This window comes from Mustelus asterias, chromosome 7, assembly GCF_964213995.1.
Source record: "Mustelus asterias chromosome 7, sMusAst1.hap1.1, whole genome shotgun sequence".
NCBI lineage: Eukaryota > Metazoa > Chordata > Chondrichthyes > Carcharhiniformes > Triakidae > Mustelus > Mustelus asterias.
The window spans coordinates 121,528,421-121,547,756 of record NC_135807.1 but is presented as its reverse complement, the minus strand read 5'-3'; the positions used below and the strand labels follow the sequence as shown (position 1 = coordinate 121,547,756).

The following is a 19,336-nucleotide window of genomic DNA, read 5'->3' as shown; positions in this document are numbered from 1 at the left end:
TGTTGGAAAATAGCTGACTCCTGTATGTCATTAATTTTCACAAAGCTACACTGGAAAAAGCACTATCAAAATAACCATTGTCATTTGCCAGTACAGCTGTATCTTAAGTTGTAAATTACTTAGTAACTGCTCAAATTACTTTTCTCTACTGGGTCTGCATAACAGTCATGTTAAAATGAATAAGTGTTGTCCAGTACAGTACAATGCAGTGTTGTTCTTAATGCAAATACACACAGTTGCATACCAAAACCTATTCCTCAAGGAAGAAATGTCCCATTATCAATAGCTGTAGGAGTAACAAAATTGCCAAAGTAGATGCCGGCCCCTGCAAACAAGACGCCCGTAGAGATTATTCCGTACCATTGACAAGGGACAATTTCACATATGGCACTTGAGGCAGACTTTTTCTTTCCAGAACTGTCTTGTTCGGCGATCAAAAATGAATTCAATAAAAATCTGGAATTAAAAGTCTAACAATGACCATGAAACCATTGTCAATTGTCATTAAAAAACCCATCTGGTTCACAAACCTCCTTTACAGAAGGAAATCTGCCATCCTTACCTGGTCTGGCCTTCATGTGATTCCAGACCCACAGCAATATGGTTGACTCTAGAATACCCACAGGGATAGGTAATAAATGCTGGCCCAGCCAGTGACACACACATCCCTTGAACAAATATATATATAAAAGAGTATAAATGATCTCAACTGACCTCACCCAAGTTCTAATGCTTCATTCCCATCATTTATTGCAGATGGAAGGATGCCAATCAATCACCAAGAGTACCATTCAGCATAAATAGCTCCCTTGGGAGTAAATCAAACTGATTACTGCTTGAGAAATACAAAATGTCATATAGGATTTTTAAAAAATACATGTTTTAACTTGGGTAAGAATTTATAAACCAAAAAGGACACTTGGGTAGCATGGTGATACAGTGGTTAGCACTGCTGCCTCACAGCGCCAGGGACCCAGGTTCAATTCCCGCTTTGGGTGACTGTGCGGAATTTGCACATTCTCCCCATGTCTGTGTGAGTTTCCTCCAGGTGCTCCGGGTTTCCTCCCACACTCCAAAGATGTGCATGCAGGTTAGGTTGATTGGTCATGATAAATTGCGCCGTAGTGTCAGCGGGATTAGCAAAGTAAGTACATGGGGTTATGGGGGTAGGGCCTAGATGGGATGGTTGTCAGTGCAGGCTCGATGGGTCAAATGGCCTCTTTCTACACTGTAGGTATTATATGATTCTACGATACAAATAGCTAACTATTAACACTATACAAACGGAATGTACATTTTCAAAATTTTGTCTACATCATGGTGTTTCAAAATAAAAAATCTATGTTATGTTATGGTAACAGGTCAATAATGGGCATCAATGTTGAAATTACCTAAAGGTTGTGTACACCCATGGTCAGCAAGTTGAGACACATCAACATGCAGAACAATCAGCAGCAGTATCAGGGATGTGAATGTACTAGGGTCAATTTTGTGCACTAATAATTTAGCAAAAATGTCTGTTCATAGCATTTTGAAGCGACACTTCATAATTTGGTTACATACATTCCAACCAATCTAACCCTTTCGCTTAAATAATCAAATAAAAATGGATGATGGTAAACATTCTAGTACCAGTGGATAGATGAAGAAATGTGTCCTGTATAAACAACACAAGCGTCTAACTGAAAAACAAGCTACTCTTAATTCTCTAAAGATCATTGTTCAACTGTGGTGTTATTTTGGGTGCAGTTGGAAATACTAGCTGCACTGGAAAATTGTACACTAAAATTACATTGGCATCAAGAGTGCTGCATTTTATTTTTAAGTTATAGCAAAGGAAAAGAAAGTGCATACTTACATCTACTAACCAAATTTCTTCTTCTCTACTGTCTTTAAACCTGCAATAAAATCACCATGTTGTCAACAAACATAGAATGTTTCCAATACAGTTATTTCCGAGACACTACACTATTCATCTTTTTGGGATTAATGGATATTCCAGTTTTTGTTATTGACTAGCATATTTGATTAGTAATGGTGGTCAATCATATGAATTCACAAGAACCTCGAGCAGTGAGCAAGGTATAGAGGAAACCAAGCAGGACTATTTCTACCGCCATGCTGGCAATAGTATGACATTTGTTAGGTCCGAAGTATATTATACTGGGTGCACATACCACAATTATCTTGAATGCAGTTAAAACGGACATCACACTGCTCTAAAAGAGAAAATGCTGGAAAATCTCAGTAGGTCTGGCAGCATCTGTAAAGAGAGAAAAGAGCTGATGTTTCGCGTCCAGATGACCCGTGTCAAAGATTTGTCAAAACTTTGACAAAGGGTCATCTGAACTCGAAACATCAGCTCTTTTCTCTCCTTACAGATGCTGCCAGACCTACTGAGATTTTCCAGCATTTTCTCTTTTGGTTTTAGATTCCAGCATCCGCAGTAATTTGCTTTTATCACACTGCTCTAAGTATCTTTCACAAGTGAAAACACCTTGGACTCAATTAATCAATATTCATGGGAACTATAAGCTTTGGAAATGTTTCGCTCACATCTAAGAAGATTCTGGCACGCTAAACCAGCAGTATGTTGCCCAGCAATAACATGTGTATGTACCACTGTTATTTTGAGATTATGGGGACCACTCCATTGCAAAATATGTACTTTCCCAAATAAATTGAACCTGGTTAACAAAAAACCTGGCAATCAATTCCTGCAAACTAAACACTTGTTATAAATGTGAGGTGATTCATTTTGGTAGGACTCTAAATGTGAGGTGATTCATTTTGGTAGGACTAATTTAAATGTGGATTACAGGGTCAAAGGTAGGGTTCTGAAGACTGTGGAGGAACAGAGAGATCTTGGGGTCCATATCCACAGATCTCTAAAGGTTGCCACTCAAGTGGATAGAGCTGTGAAGAAGGCCTATAGTGTGTTAGCTTTTATTAACAGGGGGTTGGAGTTTAAGAGCCGTGGGGTTATGCTGCAACTGTACAGGACCTTGGTGAGACCACATTTGGAATATTGTGTGCAGTTCTGGTCACCTCACTATAAGAAGGATGTGGAAGCGCTGGAAAGAGTGCAGAGGAGATTTACCAGGATGCTGCCTGGTTTGGAGGGTAGGTCTTATGAGGAAAGGTTGAGGGAGCTAGGGCTGTTCTCTCTGGAGCGGAGGAGGCTGAGGGGAGACTTAATAGAGGTTTATAAAATGATGAAGGGGATAGATAGAGTGAACGTTCAAAGACTATTTCCTCGGGTGGATGGAGCTATTACAAGGGGGCATAACTATAGGGTTCGTGGTGGGAGATACAGGAAGGATATCAGAGGTAGGTTCTTTACGCAGAGAGTGGTTGGGGTGTGGAATGGACTGCCTGCAGTGATAGTGGAGTCAGACACTTTAGGAACACTTAAGCGGTTATTGGATAGGCACATGGAGCGCACCAGGATGATAGGGAGTGGGATAGCTTGATCTTGGTTTCAGATAAAGCTCGGCACAACATCGTGGGCCGAAGGGCCTGTTCTGTGCTGTACTGTTCTATGTTCTACTTAGCAAGCTTTGTAATTTTAAAAAGTAAAAGCAATTCTGGGAAACAAAGTAGTAGTTCAGGAATGTCCAACACATGCAGCTCATCTACCTGAAAATATAATGGCACAGCTTGTAAAATTACTGCTAGCAGGTTGCATGAAGCATCCATATCATGGGTACTTAATAGTGCTAGAGGCCACTAATACTGGACATGATTGCAACGCATGGGGTGGGGGAAAGGGGGCAGTGACATAATAACATTGAGATTTAGTACCATTCGAGAGATGAGGTGTGGGGGAAAGGTATAAACTGTTTTCTGGGTCTTCATTGCATTGAGACTGCTGCAGACAGGAAGAGGAGCGGGTTTTAGCCACTGCCAGTGTTTTACTGAAATGTGTGCACAAAAATACGTAGCCATCCACCATCTGATAGTTGCTAGATGGCTTAAAAATCTGTCTATACAGTGCAAAACCCAGACATCTGGCCACCCTAGACATGGGATTTATTATCTTCACTGGTAAAGGATAATGCAGCAGGCTGGTGTGGATATATAAACTCATATATGCTTCTTTTAGTAGTTATGTCAATAACATTTGGAAGCCAAATGAAAAGTTAATTTAAAACTACGAAATGTCTGTTGTATTCATGTGAAAAATTAGGTCATAATCTGTTTGGCCACATCTTGAATAAATAGCAGCTCAATCTGCAAGAATCAATTTATTTTTAAAAAAGCACAACACAAAATATTGCCTACAGACAGCATCAGGGCTGGTGAAAGAACTCAAGCACTAAAATGACAATGGGATTTTTTTTCAAATAGCAGTAAGTGCATGAAACTTCACAGGACACAGAGGCCATGCTCTTTCCTCCCTCACCACCAACAAACACTAGAGCATCTTCAGGTTATAACCCAGGGATATCATCAAAAACATGAAACCTGTGTTCCATTGTGGTGCTGCACTGTTGGAGCTGTGGTCTTTCTAATTAGGTGAAACAAGACCCGGTCAACCCCTTAGATGGGAGTAAATGAACACTACTTTGAAGAGCAGAGTTGTATCCTGGCCAATATTTATGCCTCAACCAACATCTAAAAGAAAGACCATCTGGTCATTATCAAATTGCTGTTTGTAGAACAAAGTGGCGGAAGCATTTTCTACAATACAACAGCAACTACACTTCAAAAGTACTTGATCGACTGTGAAATGATTTGGATGTCCTTAGGGTCATGAAAGTTGCCATATGAACAAATCATTCTTATTCAAAGAGAGGAATCAAAACTATCTGCATATTCAGAAGACACTTCATTGAAATCACAGGATACCAAACTTAATAGGTTAATTTTTTTTAAATATTGAGCACTGAAGACAGATACGCTAATATAGCAAATAAATTTTATTTAGACGAGAATTGTATTCGGACAGTCATGTCTAGTGTGCCCCAATCAATTGGTTTTCTGAGTCGTAGTGATTAGGAACCTCCAATTCAATCATTGTCTATGTTAACAGCTCACCTTAGCTGGGTTGATGATGTTACTAAAAATGCGCTCTGCCCTTCTGGGTTAGGGAGAGTAAAAAAGCACTATTCATCAAACCAATAGAAAATATCTGCATCATTGTCATGGGAGAGTAGGATTACGCTTAGTTATGATGCCCTCCAAAATCAAATGGCCTGCCAAAACTCACCACCAAGGCATGAACACATGAATAATGACCACTTGGGTGAGGTACCAGAGGGAATTCAGCACCTGTGGAATGAGATCAGCTATGGTTGTATTAAATGGCGGAGCAGGCTCGAGGAGCTAAATTGCCTAACCTTGCTCCTAATTCTTATGATTCTAATGTTACAAAAGGGAGTCAGTGCCTTGAGGATGGGAGGACAGAAAATAGGCATTAAAAATTCTACTTAATGTTTCCGCCCCTTCAATGACCAGCTTAAGCTTTGCTCTTGGTTTACAATGTCACCTGAACCAACAGAGTTGCAACACTTGCAGGTATCTGTTACTCTATTTTGGAATATATTAAAATAGGTTAACATGGTATTTCACCACATCAGGATCACTTTACCACAACAGATTACATGGGATGCTATTGAAGGGTATGAGAACAATGGGAAGGTTCAGGTGCTCTTTATAAATTACACGCTTCAGATGCAAAGATAATTTTAACCTAACCCGACTTCAATAGAGAATAAAATCTGAAGCAGGAGTGTAAAACACGACCCACGTTACCACCCATGCCCTGCCCTGTGGCTAGATTAGAATTTCCCCACAATCAGTTTAGAATCTCTGGCATTGCGCTCCTGCTACAGGGCTTCACCACTGACAGCAGAAAATGAGCAGACTTGCAGATTACCACATTTGGGATTGCTTTAATGATCTGGAATGTTCACTGACCAACCATGCATGGCAAGGTAAGCCTACTGAACCTCCACCCATTGTAGTAACAATACCTGGCAAGTAATTCCTACATGAATGATGCTGATTCCCCAGGGAAGTCAATACCTCATCTTAAGCAGACTTGCTGCTCCAAATATCTCCAGAGCTTGCAATTCAGCCATATTGCTTCCTGGTTCTTTGCTCTCTGGTGATGGAGCTAACTAAAGTGGAATTATTAACCCTGTGCCATGACTGACTTTTTCATTTCCTGCCCACATCATCCAGACCAGAATCTCTCTCTTTGCAGCGAGTTAAAAACACAGACCCATGTCCTCACAGCACAGCATGTGTTAGCTTTCCAAAGCGTGGCACTCGGGCAAAACAGAACGTAGAAAAGTTAATAACAATGCACTACATCTAACAATCTATTTCAGGATTTACTAGCTTGCTACTCGAGTTGAGTCAACAATAACTGATTTCTAATTGTGCTCAGTTAGCAGATCCGATGTGACATGATCTGAATCACACGGCTACCTATTGTTATGAACCTCACTACCCAGTCTCAACTGTTATCTTTTAAGCCACTAGCATTTGAGAGAGAGAAAAAAAATCACTGCTAAGAGCATATTCAGCTATTTTGACTATGACATGTGGCAAGTAACATTGCCTGACACTTGTGTGACATGAATAACCATCTCCAACAAGAGCCAATTTAACTATCACTCTTTGATATTTAATAGCATTATCAACTCCAAATCCCCCACTATCAACATCATGGGGTTACCATTGACCAGAAGTTGAATTGGACTAGCCATATAAATACTATGGGTACATGAGCAGGGCTACATGAGCAGGTCAGAGGCTAGGAATCCTCTGGTCGTAATTCACCTCCTAACTCCTCAACACTTGTCCACAACCTACAAGACACAAGTCAAGGGTGTAATGGAATACTGCTTGGATGAGTGCAGCTACAACAACACTCAAGACCTTCAACATCATCCACGACAAAGCAGCCTGTTTGATTGGCATCCCTTCCACAAACATTCATGCCCTTCACCACCAATGCACAATAGCAATAGTGTGTACCCACCAAGCTGCACTGCAGGAACTCACCAAAGCTCTTTAGACAGCACCTTCCAAAGCTACAACCATCCAGAAGGACAAGAGCAGCAGATACCTGGTAACACCACCACCTCAGTGAATAGACACAAAGTAATCAATTTGCTTCTCTGCCATTTCTCTTCCCCATTATAAATTCTCCCGACTCTGCCAGTAATGGACCCACATTTTTCTGAACCAAATGTTTCTTTCTTACATGCCGAGAGGAGCTCATAGTCTGTTTTATGTCAGTTTCCATTCATATTCTATTCTCCCTTTATCAGTTTCTTGGTCCTCCTTTGCTAAATTCTAAAATCTTCCCAATTTTCAGATTTACTATTATATCTGGCAACTTTATAGACCATTTCCTTTTATTCTTATACAATCTTTAATTTCCTTTGTTAGCCACAGTTGACTGACTTTTTGGGGGGAGGATTTTGAGCTTTGAAGGAGTGTACAGTTGTAAATAATTCTTTAAAGACCAGCCATTGCCTGCGTATCTTCATACCTTTTCATGTATTTTCCCAATCCACTTCAGCCAATTTCCCTCTCATATCTTCTTTACTTCAAATTTAACACCCTGGCTTCCGAATGAACAAACTCACTTTCAAACAATATAAAATTTTATCATATTATGGACTCTGAAATGGCCTAGCAAGCCACTCAATTATATGAAACCGCTACAAACTCTAACAGGAACCAAAGGATCATCCGACTTCGACCTTGGCACCGGAAACTGCAACAGCATACTCAACCCTGTTGATCTAGCAGAATTTTCCTTCTTAACATCTGGGGGCTTGTGCCAAAATTTGGAGAGCTGTCCACAGACTAGTCAAGCAACAGCCAGACATGGTCATACTCACAGAATCATACCTTACAGATGTCTTAGTTACCTATATCCCACACACCACCATCATCATCCTTGGGTATAACCTGCCCTACCACCAGAGGTGGTGACACGGTGGTACAGTCGGGAGGGAGTTACCTGGGTAAGATGCTCCTTCAGTGGGTCGGTGCAGTCTCGATAGGCCAAATGATCTTCTCCTACACTGTAGGGATTCTATGGTTCTATGAGATGCTGAACATCAGCAGCAGCAGAATTGTATACAACTACAACCTGTAACCTCACTGTCATTGACAGTGCTATCAACTTGCACTTACAAAAATTGGCTCACTGACACTCAGTTTGGGTTCTGCAGGGTTTGGCTCCTGACCTCATTGCAGCCTTGGTCCAAACATGGGACAAAATGGCTGAGCTCAAGATAAGACCGACGGCCCTTGGCTTCAAGGCAGCATTTGACCATGGGTGGCACGGTGGTTGGCACTGGTGCCTCACAGCACCAGGGGCCAGAGTTCAAATCCGGCCTTGGTGACTGTGTGGAGTTTGCATGTTCTCTTAGTGTCGAACCAGGTTTCATCCAGGCGCTCCAGTTTCCTCTCACATTGCAAAGATGTGTAGGTTAGGTGGATTAGCCATGGTAAATGAGTGGAGTTATGGGTATAGGGCGGAGGGGAGGCGCCTAGGTGGGATGCTCTTTCAGAGAGTAGGTACAGATTCAATGGACCAAATGGCCTCTTTCGGCACTATAGGGAATCTGTCGTTCTATGGTTCTCTAAAACTGAAACCTCTATCAATTAGAAGGGTAAGGGCAGCAGATGCATTGGAACACCTCTACCTATAAGTTTCCATTCAAGTCACACACCATTGTGACTTGAATGGGAACTATAACTTCACTGACACTGGGTCAAAATCCTGGCACTCCCTTCCTAACAGCGGGTGGGTGTTCCTACAACACAGACTGCAACAGTTCACATTACTCTTCTCCAGAGTAATTAGGGATGGGCAATAAATGCTGACCTAGCCAGCAATGCCCACATAAAATTATGAGCTACAATGGCAATTCTGCAGGGGGGCTGCACTATCAGATGTGCACCTTTGCAGATTAAATATTAAAGCGAGGCCCTATCTGTCCTGTCAGATGAATGTAAAAGATCCCATGGCATTACTTAAAGAGAAAGGGTGCTCTCCCAATACCTTGGCCGACACTTAAACTTCAACCAGCATCTCAAACATCTGACTATTAATTTAATTGCTGTTTGAGAGGTGTGCTGTGTGTCAATTGACTGCTGTCATTCCTCCATTACAATCATTACATTACATAAGTACTTTACTCATTAATTTTTCATTAAATTCACTGCAGAAAGTTAGGTCTAAGTGCTATTATAACAGTGTGATAATTGTAATCAAATATTAGGAAGACTAAAGTCATTGACATTGGACCCCATTACAAACTCTCTTTATTCTCTAGATACCAACTTCATCCCTCTCCTTGGCCACCACCTGAAGATGAATCAAATTGTTTACAACCTCGACATTCTATTTGAGCCCAAGACAAATTTCCACTCTCTCACTAAGATTACCCACTTCCATCTTTGTAACATGGCCCATCTCCACAACCGTCATAGCATGCTTGCTGCTGAAATCCTCATGTGTGCCCTTTTCTCTAGAGTTGCCTATTCCAATACGCTCCTGAATGGCCTCCCACAATGCATAAACTTGAACAGATCCAAAACCCAACTGCCCATATCCTAACTTACTCCATCCTGTTCAACTGTCACCCATGTGCTCACTGATCTACACTACTCTTGGTATGGTCCTGCCCTGATCTTAAAATTCTCATCCTCAATGTCAAATTCTTCCATGGTCTGGTCCTTCCTATCCCCATAACCTCCTCCAGCCTACAACCCTCCAAAATCTGTGCACACCCACTTTGGTCTCCTGCACATCACCGATTTTAATCGCTCCACCATTGATAACCATGTCTTTGGCTGGTTGGGCCCCTGGCTCTGGAATTCCCCTCCAAATCTCAACCAATGTTCCCTGTATATTGCACCCCAACAGCAATTCAAACATCCTCATGTAGTCTGTGCAGAAATTGTGCATGTGCACAGTTGTGCAAAAAAATTTAAAGGACCAGACACACTCCAAAAAGAGGGAACATTGCTCTCAATAACTCTAAATGTTGGTTGAATGCTAATGTCTATTTGAATTCACTGTCAAATTGTTTGTTATTTTTTCCTGTGATGCATGTTGGGATGTTCACTATGTTAAAGGTGCTATATAAACTATTGTTGATGGCCACCCATCTGCCTCAATGGCCAGGAAAGTGAACACTTAAACTGGAACCATCCCTTAAGGTAGCAAAATGTTTCATTTTTTTCTTTCATTTCCATCTTTTTTCCCTCCTCTCTTAACACAATGGTTGTTTTCCTCTCTATTTCTTTTTCTGTACCTAATTGACTTTAACTCACCTACACTATTCCAAACTCCCCAGTCTGTTTATTTCTCAATCGTTAAACTTCTTTACTCAAGGCCCAGAACTACAAGGACACCCGACAAGGCATCATGCAGTTTTCTGCCTGATGTTTATAGAAAACTATTTTGTGATCCTGGAGTTAGACCATATAGTGTCCTAAGATATAAACGTTCATATGGTTCCTGCTTTTATGATTTATTTGTGACACAACAATAATTGATGGACAATTCTTAATAGTTCTTTTCTGCTGTGACCTGTGACAATCAGAAGGGTGTGAAAAAATAAAACAAACTTATGTGCAGTCAGGAGCTTTGAACCCTGCTGGATTTCTTTTCCTCCACATCCTTTGTCAGAAACCAATTAAATGTGGAGTCTTACGGTGGCACAGTGGTCAGCACTGCTGCCTCACAGCGCCAGGTCTGATTCTGGCCTTGGGTGACTGTCTGGAGGGAGTCTGCACATTCTCCACGTATCTGCGTGGGCTTCCTCCAGGTACTCCAGTTTCCTCCCAGTCCAAAGATGTGCGGGTTAGGTGGATTGGCCATGCTACATTGCCCCTTAGTATCAAGTGGATTAGCAGGGTAAATACGTGAGGTTACAGGGATAGGGTTTGAGTGGGATTATTGTCGGTGCAGGCTCAATGGGCCGAATGGCCTTCTTCTACAATGTAGTATAGGCCAGTAATTATCTTAGTATGGACCAGTAGTTATTCTTAATAACCTGTTGGTCCCACTTGCAGCAGACGGTCTGGTGCACTCATTAAGTGAGCCATTTACAGACTTCATGATCTGCATGTGATATTCAATTTAAAAACATAGGAAGTTTGAACTGCTTGCTTTGATGGAACTTGCAGTGTTTATATGTAACCAAATTTAGTGCTTTAAAAATATTTATACTATGAACACATTCAAACAAAATTTGAAGTCATTATTAAAACACATGGGGTTAAGTATTTGTTTGCTTCCATTTCCAATGCGGAGAGGGGGAAGGTGATGTCACAATTCATGATTGGACTATACCTGGTCATATTGCGGCAGGCTACATGCAAACATTGTACTGCCTCTATTTGAAAGATTTTAGTGTTCACCAGCAGATGTCCGCATTGCTGGCTTAATGCTCAACGTCCAGTAGTGTGCATAGCCACCATGTGTTTCAGCAGGAGGTCTTGTAGCACAGTGATAGCACCCTGACCTCTGGACCAATAGCTCCATGTTCAAATCTAATTCCTGGACTCGTCAGCCACACAAGGGGTGTTCATAACATGGTTCGAAAGCTCAGGAATCCTTCAACCACCCCCACTACTCCCCAAGTGGGAAAAAAAGCATAGGTGTGAAGATACGCTGTAAAATAAATGTGTTTCAGCTAGCCTGAACTTCTTGAAGGGGAAACTGACTCATAAGAAGCAGCTGCTAATTCCCAATTCTGTATTCCTTTAAGGAAAAGGACATCAAATGGAGCAACAGCAAAGAGAAAAGGCTCAAGGCCAAAGGACGCAAAGCTAGAGGCCCGAACCGAGGTTAACAGGAAGAGAGAGGCCATCTTTCTACAGCAGGGCCACCAAACCCTTAAGGTACATGCTGAGTAGATGGCCAATGTCTGGAATCTCACCCTTGGAGCTCTGACAAAGGGTCATCCTGACTCGAAATGTTGGCTCTATTTTCTCTCCACACATGCTGTCAGACCTGCTGAGGTTTTCCAGCATTTTCTGTTTTTCTTTCAGATTCCAGCAACTGGAGTATTTTGCTTTTGGCCTGGAATCTCATCTCTGGATCTTGCCGTATTATCGCAAGAAGTCCAATGAACTCATATGAATGATCAAGGTCAATTAATGCATCTTCACATGACATCTCTTGCCCACTAAATTCTCAGGTTGCTCAACACACCACATCCATGAAGAAAGACAAATCTTAAAATTTCTCTTCCACACTTTTGTTTAAATTCTGTTTTTAAAAATGGACAAAGGCTAATTCATCAACCTCCTGGATTGTGACACCCCTTGCACTGTATGAACATTTCACCCAAGCCAACCCAAAGGACAAGGAGATGAGACATACTGCAACAGTCAGCTCAGGCCAAAGGCTGAGCTACGGTGATGCCTCATCTCCAACGTTGTGCAAATGGCTCCAGAGTTATCTGCCCAAAATACATTGGGTTTTAATGAGGGCAAGTACATAGTTATCTAAGCAGCTCGACCTGAAACTACCCTGTCACATGGCTGAGACTTGAGCTATCAGAATTACTTTATTAAATACGGATTTTGGATTCTGTCTGCAGTTGAGGTTTAACCTCAGAAGAGGAAACCAGACCCCAAGCTAGCATCCTGCCTCTGACTGCCATTTCTCTCAAAGTTGGATCACCAGAAAGAATCTTGCATTTTGCCTACAGATTGAACTAATTTCCAGAATACAAGAATACTGTGACACATTTTTAATAATATCAACCAAGTTCCTAGGATGAAAACCAGGCATTCTGCCAGACAATGCTACCTGAAAGAACCTTTATTGGACATTGACTTACTGAACTCTACTCACATGAATTAATGTCAATGCCTTTTTGATTTTTTAATTAAAAGTAGCATGCTATTTGTCACTTCTTTCCCTTTCTACCTATATGCTCATGAGTGTGAATTTGTGTTGCGATCCATCCCTCGGGTTTTGAATGTTTTAATAAATCCTAGTTTTGTTTCACCTTAAAAGAATTTGCTGTGGGGTTATTTTTAACATTGAACCTCCTAAACCAGGGTTTGGGAAACACAGCACAGCCCATTTCAACATGGGAAAGGATATTAAAGGAAACCAATTAAATTAGAAATTAAAACCACCATTGTCACAGGAAGAGGGGAACTGTAAGAATTATTCAATTTGTCTCATGTCCTTAATGTCATGCAGGCTCAGATTTCTGCCACCATGCCTGCAGATCTCAGTGCTCAAAGCAGCATGCAGCTACACACAGCAATCCATTCTCCAACAGATTACTAGACTTGCTGAGGCATTGTCCCAGGGGAGTGCCAGTGAATCTGTGCAATATGCACCTGTTGTCTTCTGTCAGGTTCTCAGCATTTATGCCCCTACTACTGCTGCTCAACCAGTGCCCTTGCTTTTGTCTCTCTCATCAAGCCAGTCTAGATCATTGCTTCCTGTGCTAAAGTGGAACAGTCCTCAGCTGCGCCATCAAGGCCCAGAATTGCTTGAAGATGTCTGGAAAGGCCATAAATAGTCTTCCCCATTTAAAAGTCATTAGCCTTCCATCAGCCATGTTGCAGCTAGTCGGGTACACTGCATAGAAGCACTAGGTCAGGAAAAAACACCAACAAGATAGGTACCAAGGCGATGAGCAAGTTATTTTGCATTATTGGGTTATATAACTGGAGAAGGCTGTTATGGAATGGCCTGTGTTGGCAGTTTTCATTGCACAATTTTGACCAAGATGATGCAGTGGTAGGATGTCACAGGTAGATGGGAAGATGGGGTAATCATGGAGCAATGGTAGGGAAGGGATGAAGCCATAAAGGAACTGGAGTCTCAGTAGACCCCTTGGACAACTCATCTGGAATGAGGTCCTAGATATCTTAACCTCCTGAATCCGCCTTGGTAGTGCCTAATGCTGTGTCCTTATAATAGTGAGGTGTTTGACAATGCAGCAGACCACCACAAACTTTGAGAAATGTTCCAGCCAGTGCTGCATGGCTCCCCCTATCCCAACCCATCCAGGCAACAGAACCATTACTTGAGAACACCTATCAGATATGCTCCACAATGGCAGCTATGAGTGGTTACCATTGGACATTGATGAGTGTTCCAAGTTTGGAGAAAGTGCTTCAAATCAGTCCAAGAGGCTGTACGATGTCACAATCTCCCCAGTGAAAGCTTCTGTTGCATGCATGGCACACCCATACTAGCACCTCTCCTGCCATGGGGTGTTGTACGAGCAGCAGCAAAAAATGTTGCATTCGCCATTTTGCTTCCATAACACTGGCTCCAGCAACACTCCAGAAGCTAACTTTGCGACCATTAGTTTTAAATGTGATGATATTGCTATCTGCTTCTACAGAATTGCAGTGAGATAAACACTGTAGTCATAGATCTGGGTGAAAATGGCCTCTCAAAATGATATGCATGGTCAGTCCCTTTCACTTCTTCTTTATCTCGAACAGAAACCTACACACCAGAGGAAGCAACTAAACTAAACAACAACATTAACACAGGAGATATTTTACAACATCGCTGCACTTAACTAATTGATTTATATGGCTTTTCAAGTTAAGCACCACCAAAGACTGTTCTAAGTGTGGAAATGAGCATATTATAAACTTTTAAGGCAAATTTACAAATAACATGAAGTTAATTCCCATGCCAAGTTATTTTTTCTAGCCAACACTTGAGATAAGGAGCATTAAAAAGTTTTACGTAGCAGGGGTTTCTCAAAGTGAACTCTTGCCAGACAGCCCACTTTGTTTCATTATTACAACTAAAGTATCTTGGTACTAAGCTGTAATGCACAGAAAATCATATCTACAATGGATCTGTTCAGGTGATTTACACATTTTTGTCCTGCTGGTCATTTAGAATGGTATCTTGGAACTGGGAAACATTTACATGACTCAAATCCTATTCTCTTATCCTGGGGTAGAATTACAGACAGTAAGAGTTTTAACAACACCAGGTTAAAGTCCAACAGGTTAATTTGGTAGCAAATGCCATTAGCTTTCGGAGCGCTGCTCCTTCGTCAGATGGAGTAGATTTCCACTCCATCTGACAAAGGAGCAGCGCTCCAAAAGCTAATGGCATTTGCTACCAAATAAACCTGTTGGACTTTAACCTGGTGTTGTTAAAACTCTTACTGTGTTTGCCCCAGTCCAACACCGGCATCTCCACATTAGAATTATAGACCCAGTGTTTTATGGATCTATGATTTTGCTGTTTAGATTCAGTAGCACAAGCACAGGGAATTAGATTACCCCACAGACCATTTGGCACGTAATGGAAATTTAAACTCTACTACAGACAGTCATGTTTGTATAAGTGTTTAGAAAAGTTTCATAGAACCTCAGAAAAATTAGCACAGGAGGGTATCTTTCAGCTCACTGAGCCAGGACAGTATCAGCCAAGCTCATCAGCACTATCCTTTCTAATCCCATTATCTTGCTCTCCCTGTCCCCATCAAAATATTTGCTTTAGCTCCCTCTTAAATACTGTGATTGATGCTGATTCAACAGCCATTCACAGTATTGCATCATATATTTTAATAACCCTATGTGCTTCTTCTAACCATCCCCCTTATGCTTTTGGTAATAATTCTAAATTTATACCCCATTGTTATCCATTCGCCAGTCAGTTGAAAAAAAGATATTTATTTTCCTTAACCCTTTAAAAAAAACTTTGAACACTTCTTGAAAACAGTTCTATATCCTTTTTCATCCCTGGTATCATATCATGTGTGTAAATCCTGATTGCATCTTTTTTCCCCCCAATACCCGTTGAAACATACAATGCTCCAACTGCATGTTGCGCAAATTCATCACTGCCTCCTTAAATCTGCAACTGTCATTTTTTTAACAAAGAGAATGTTATTTCCTTTTAAATTACTTTTTCCTAGTAAAATTTTTGCTTCAAAGTTTATTTTGGTTCTTTTCATCCTTAGCCCCGCCAAAAAAATTATTCACTTATTCATTCCATCTGCCGAGCCACCAGTGAGATTGTGTGTGACAACAGGGGTTGGATTTTGCATTTAGATTCGTCTTTATCACTTTGCTGGTATTTGACTTTACTGCACACAATTTGACAGCCATGTTTCTGCATTACAAAAGTGACTAGACTTCAAAAAGTACCCTCTTGGTTTTAAAACTTTTACAAGTGTCCTGAGGACATAAAAGGTGCTATACTAATGCATTTTTTCTCTTTTTTTATAGAAGCAGAGAGATGCCAGAGGGTAGCCTTGGGAAACGCCGCTAACTTAATCTGAAATGCACTCTTTACTATGCACATTACTTTCCATCATTTATCTATACTGCCACTTTAGTTTTAATATAATGGGCCTTGTAACAAAACTTTATCAAAGATTTTAGGAAGGCTTAAATATACAATGAGCTGGACTGTGCAGTCAGCGGTAAAGCATGCACCACTGATCTAGAAAAAAGCTGTCCACAAAGATCTAGTGATCGCTGTGGCACAGGTTTCTCCTTTCCCAATGCCAGCTTGTTTCTGGAACCTAGTCAAAGTGATCACCAGGCATCCAGCAACATTGATGACAATATGGAGCGTAAGCAACCAATTGCATTGGCAGAGACAGCAGATAGAAATAAGAACAGCTGAATTCCTATACTTTTTAAAGTTTTACAGATAGCAAACTACACTACTGGGACAAACATGGAATTAGGTTAGGGCTAAAATTTTAAACAAACTTGTTTTTTTTTAAAAAATGTGAAATTTATCATGGAAAAACCTGAAATCCAACTAATACAAAATTTCTATTTCAGGGCCAGTGAGGGTTGTGGTGCTGAGGAACTTACAGTGGTATGGCAGTGTGAAGCCATGGATGGATTTGAAAATAGGGAGAATGGGAAAAAAATCAAGAGCTTGACCTGGAGCCAGCGTAAGTCAGCCAGCACTGGGTGTTAGGGAAACATTGCGAATTATAAAGCAAGACAGCAATTATAAATTTAGCATGCCAATAAAAACCCAGTTACACCTCATTCAATAAGGCACAAGCTTTTCAAGGTTTGAGTGAGACTATGGCCAGGATTTTCTGGTCACGCTGGCCCCAAAACCAGAAGTTCCCATCCGAGGTGAACTGACCTTTCCATGGTCCGCCCCTCTTCTACTACGATTCCCATGGCAGGCAAAACGGGCAAATTTGCCCCTATGAGTGCAAGTTCTTGTCAGTTCAATGATTGCCAATTGATTGCGTTCTGGAGCGACCTGAACAGATCACCTCTGGGAAGGGTAGAATCACAGAGCAACTTCTGGATTTCCACATTTAACTGCGCATGTATGAACTCTGGAAGTTGCTGTCAGCTTAAGAGGAATAATAACATTGTACCCTAACAGTTTTGACAACCATAACACTACAAAATCCAACTCATATCTATAGCATTCTTTATATTGGGCACCACATCCACCATTAAACATTTACCATAAAAAATCCAAGATTTTAACAGAGATCACGTCACTTTGAGAAATACACACAAGATACAAACGCATTTAACAATAAAACTCTCATGCATTATGGAGCTTGAGTATACCAATTCCACAGCCTCAATTCAGATTCTGCCATAGAAACATAAATGATAAAATTCTGTACTAACAACTTATTTCTTCTGCAATTGGTTCTGAACGTAGTAATCACATCTGGCTTGGCAACAAATTAAACTGTTGTTCAACAATGTGATCTGTTGCACTGAAACGGTGACACAGTGGTTAGCACTGCTGCCTCATAGTGCCAGGGACCCGGGTTCAATTCCAGCCTCGGATGACTGTATGGAGTTTGCACATTCTCTCTGTGTCTGCGTGGGTTTCCTCTGGGTGCTCTGGTTTCCTCCCACACTCGAAAGATGTGCAGGTTAGGTGGGTTGACCATGTTAAATTGCCCCTTAGTGTCAGGGGATTAGAAGGATAAATACGTTGGGGTTATGGGAGTAGGGCCTGGGTGGGATTGTAGTCAGTGCAGACTCAATGGGCTGAATGGCTTTCTTCTGCACAGTAGGGATTCTATGAAACAGGCAGCAATCTCTTTATAGTTATTTGGCGTGACAATTTATTCTTCCCACTTATCTGTCAGTGGTTTCAAAGGCTTGGTCGGGACTGGTGATGACTTACATACAACTTCAGTTAACTGAAAGCGTCCACAGTACGCCTTCAGGAATTTGGAGCATCAACCTGCAGATGTGCAGGTAGATGTATTGGCTATGCTAAATTCTCTCTGTGTACCCAAACAGGCGCTGGCTGGAGTGTGGCAACCAGGAGATTCTTGCAGTAACTTCATTGCAGTGTTAATGTAAACCTACTTGTGACACTAATAAATACATTTTTTAAAAAAACCTTATTTGTTTGACTCCACTTCTTTCCCCCCCATCCCGCCAAAAAAAAAGCAAATCGTATTTAATATTGAACATACACAAATTGCATTTCAAACAAATGCACGTGGCTGCTGCAAACAAAATATATTTTCGATTTGACGAGGAAAGGGGGTTTGCACAAGACTTGCACACCTCGCCTACTGTACAAGGTGTGACAGAGCTGATCACTCTGCAATCATTGGTGTACTTACGAGGCATCCAGATCTATAGCAAAGGAAGACACTGCCAGGCTCCGGAAGACTGCCACTGCAAGAGAGAAAAAACACACACACATCTAATCAAAGGCACTCGAGGAAGCTGATGAATTGTTATGCTTTGGATAACCCTCCCCCTTTTTTTAAACCTGAAGGTATTTAATAATCCGGGGCTGGGTGGACGGACACGGTGCTCACCTACACACAGGAACAGCACAAGATGCGCCGCCCCACTCGCTGCCATTTTGCTTGTGAGCCGAGGCTGAGCCCGGCCGCCCCCGCGCATGCGCCGCGCTCCCGCTGTCATGGAGACGGGGCCTGGGAGCGAGGGCCGCCTCGCTGGAGGTGGTAAGTGTCCCGTATTCATTCCCCCCCCTCTCATCTTGTATATTCTGATGTGGTGATGCCGGCGTTGGACTGGGGTAAACACAGTTAAAACTCTTACTTGTATATCCTGTCAGGGTTGCCAACCCTTCAGGATTGACCCAGAAATTCAAAATCAACCTCCAAGACACTGCTTAGTGTGCAACCTTGGAGGATAAAATATCATAGAGCCCATAGAATCCCTACATTGCAAAAGAGGCCATTCGGCCCATCAAGCCTGCACCGACTCTCCAACAGAGGGTGGAAGTTTACCGGCAGGTCCGCCCAAGGTTTGTACGATTCTGCCTGAGGCCAACGGAGAATGTTAGAATGTTGTTCCCCAAGCCTCACCCACCCCTGGGATCGGGGTGGGCATGCCGGTAAAA

General features: G+C 41.7%; 1 protein-coding gene across 1 annotated transcript in view; it reads right to left on the bottom strand.

Moving 5' to 3' along the window:
• tmx3b (thioredoxin related transmembrane protein 3b) overlaps positions 1-18,861 on the bottom strand; it is a 151,437-nt gene extending 132,576 nt beyond the window's left edge. The window contains exons 1-3 of the mRNA XM_078216712.1: positions 18,786-18,861; positions 18,585-18,639; positions 1,859-1,898 (exon numbers count right to left, since the gene is read on the bottom strand). Of these exons, the coding sequence (XP_078072838.1) occupies positions 1,859-1,898; positions 18,585-18,639; positions 18,786-18,831 (141 nt within the window). The 5' untranslated portion in view covers positions 18,832-18,861. The remainder of the gene's footprint in view (positions 1-1,858; positions 1,899-18,584; positions 18,640-18,785) is intronic.
• Between the last annotated feature and the right edge of the window lie 475 nt (positions 18,862-19,336).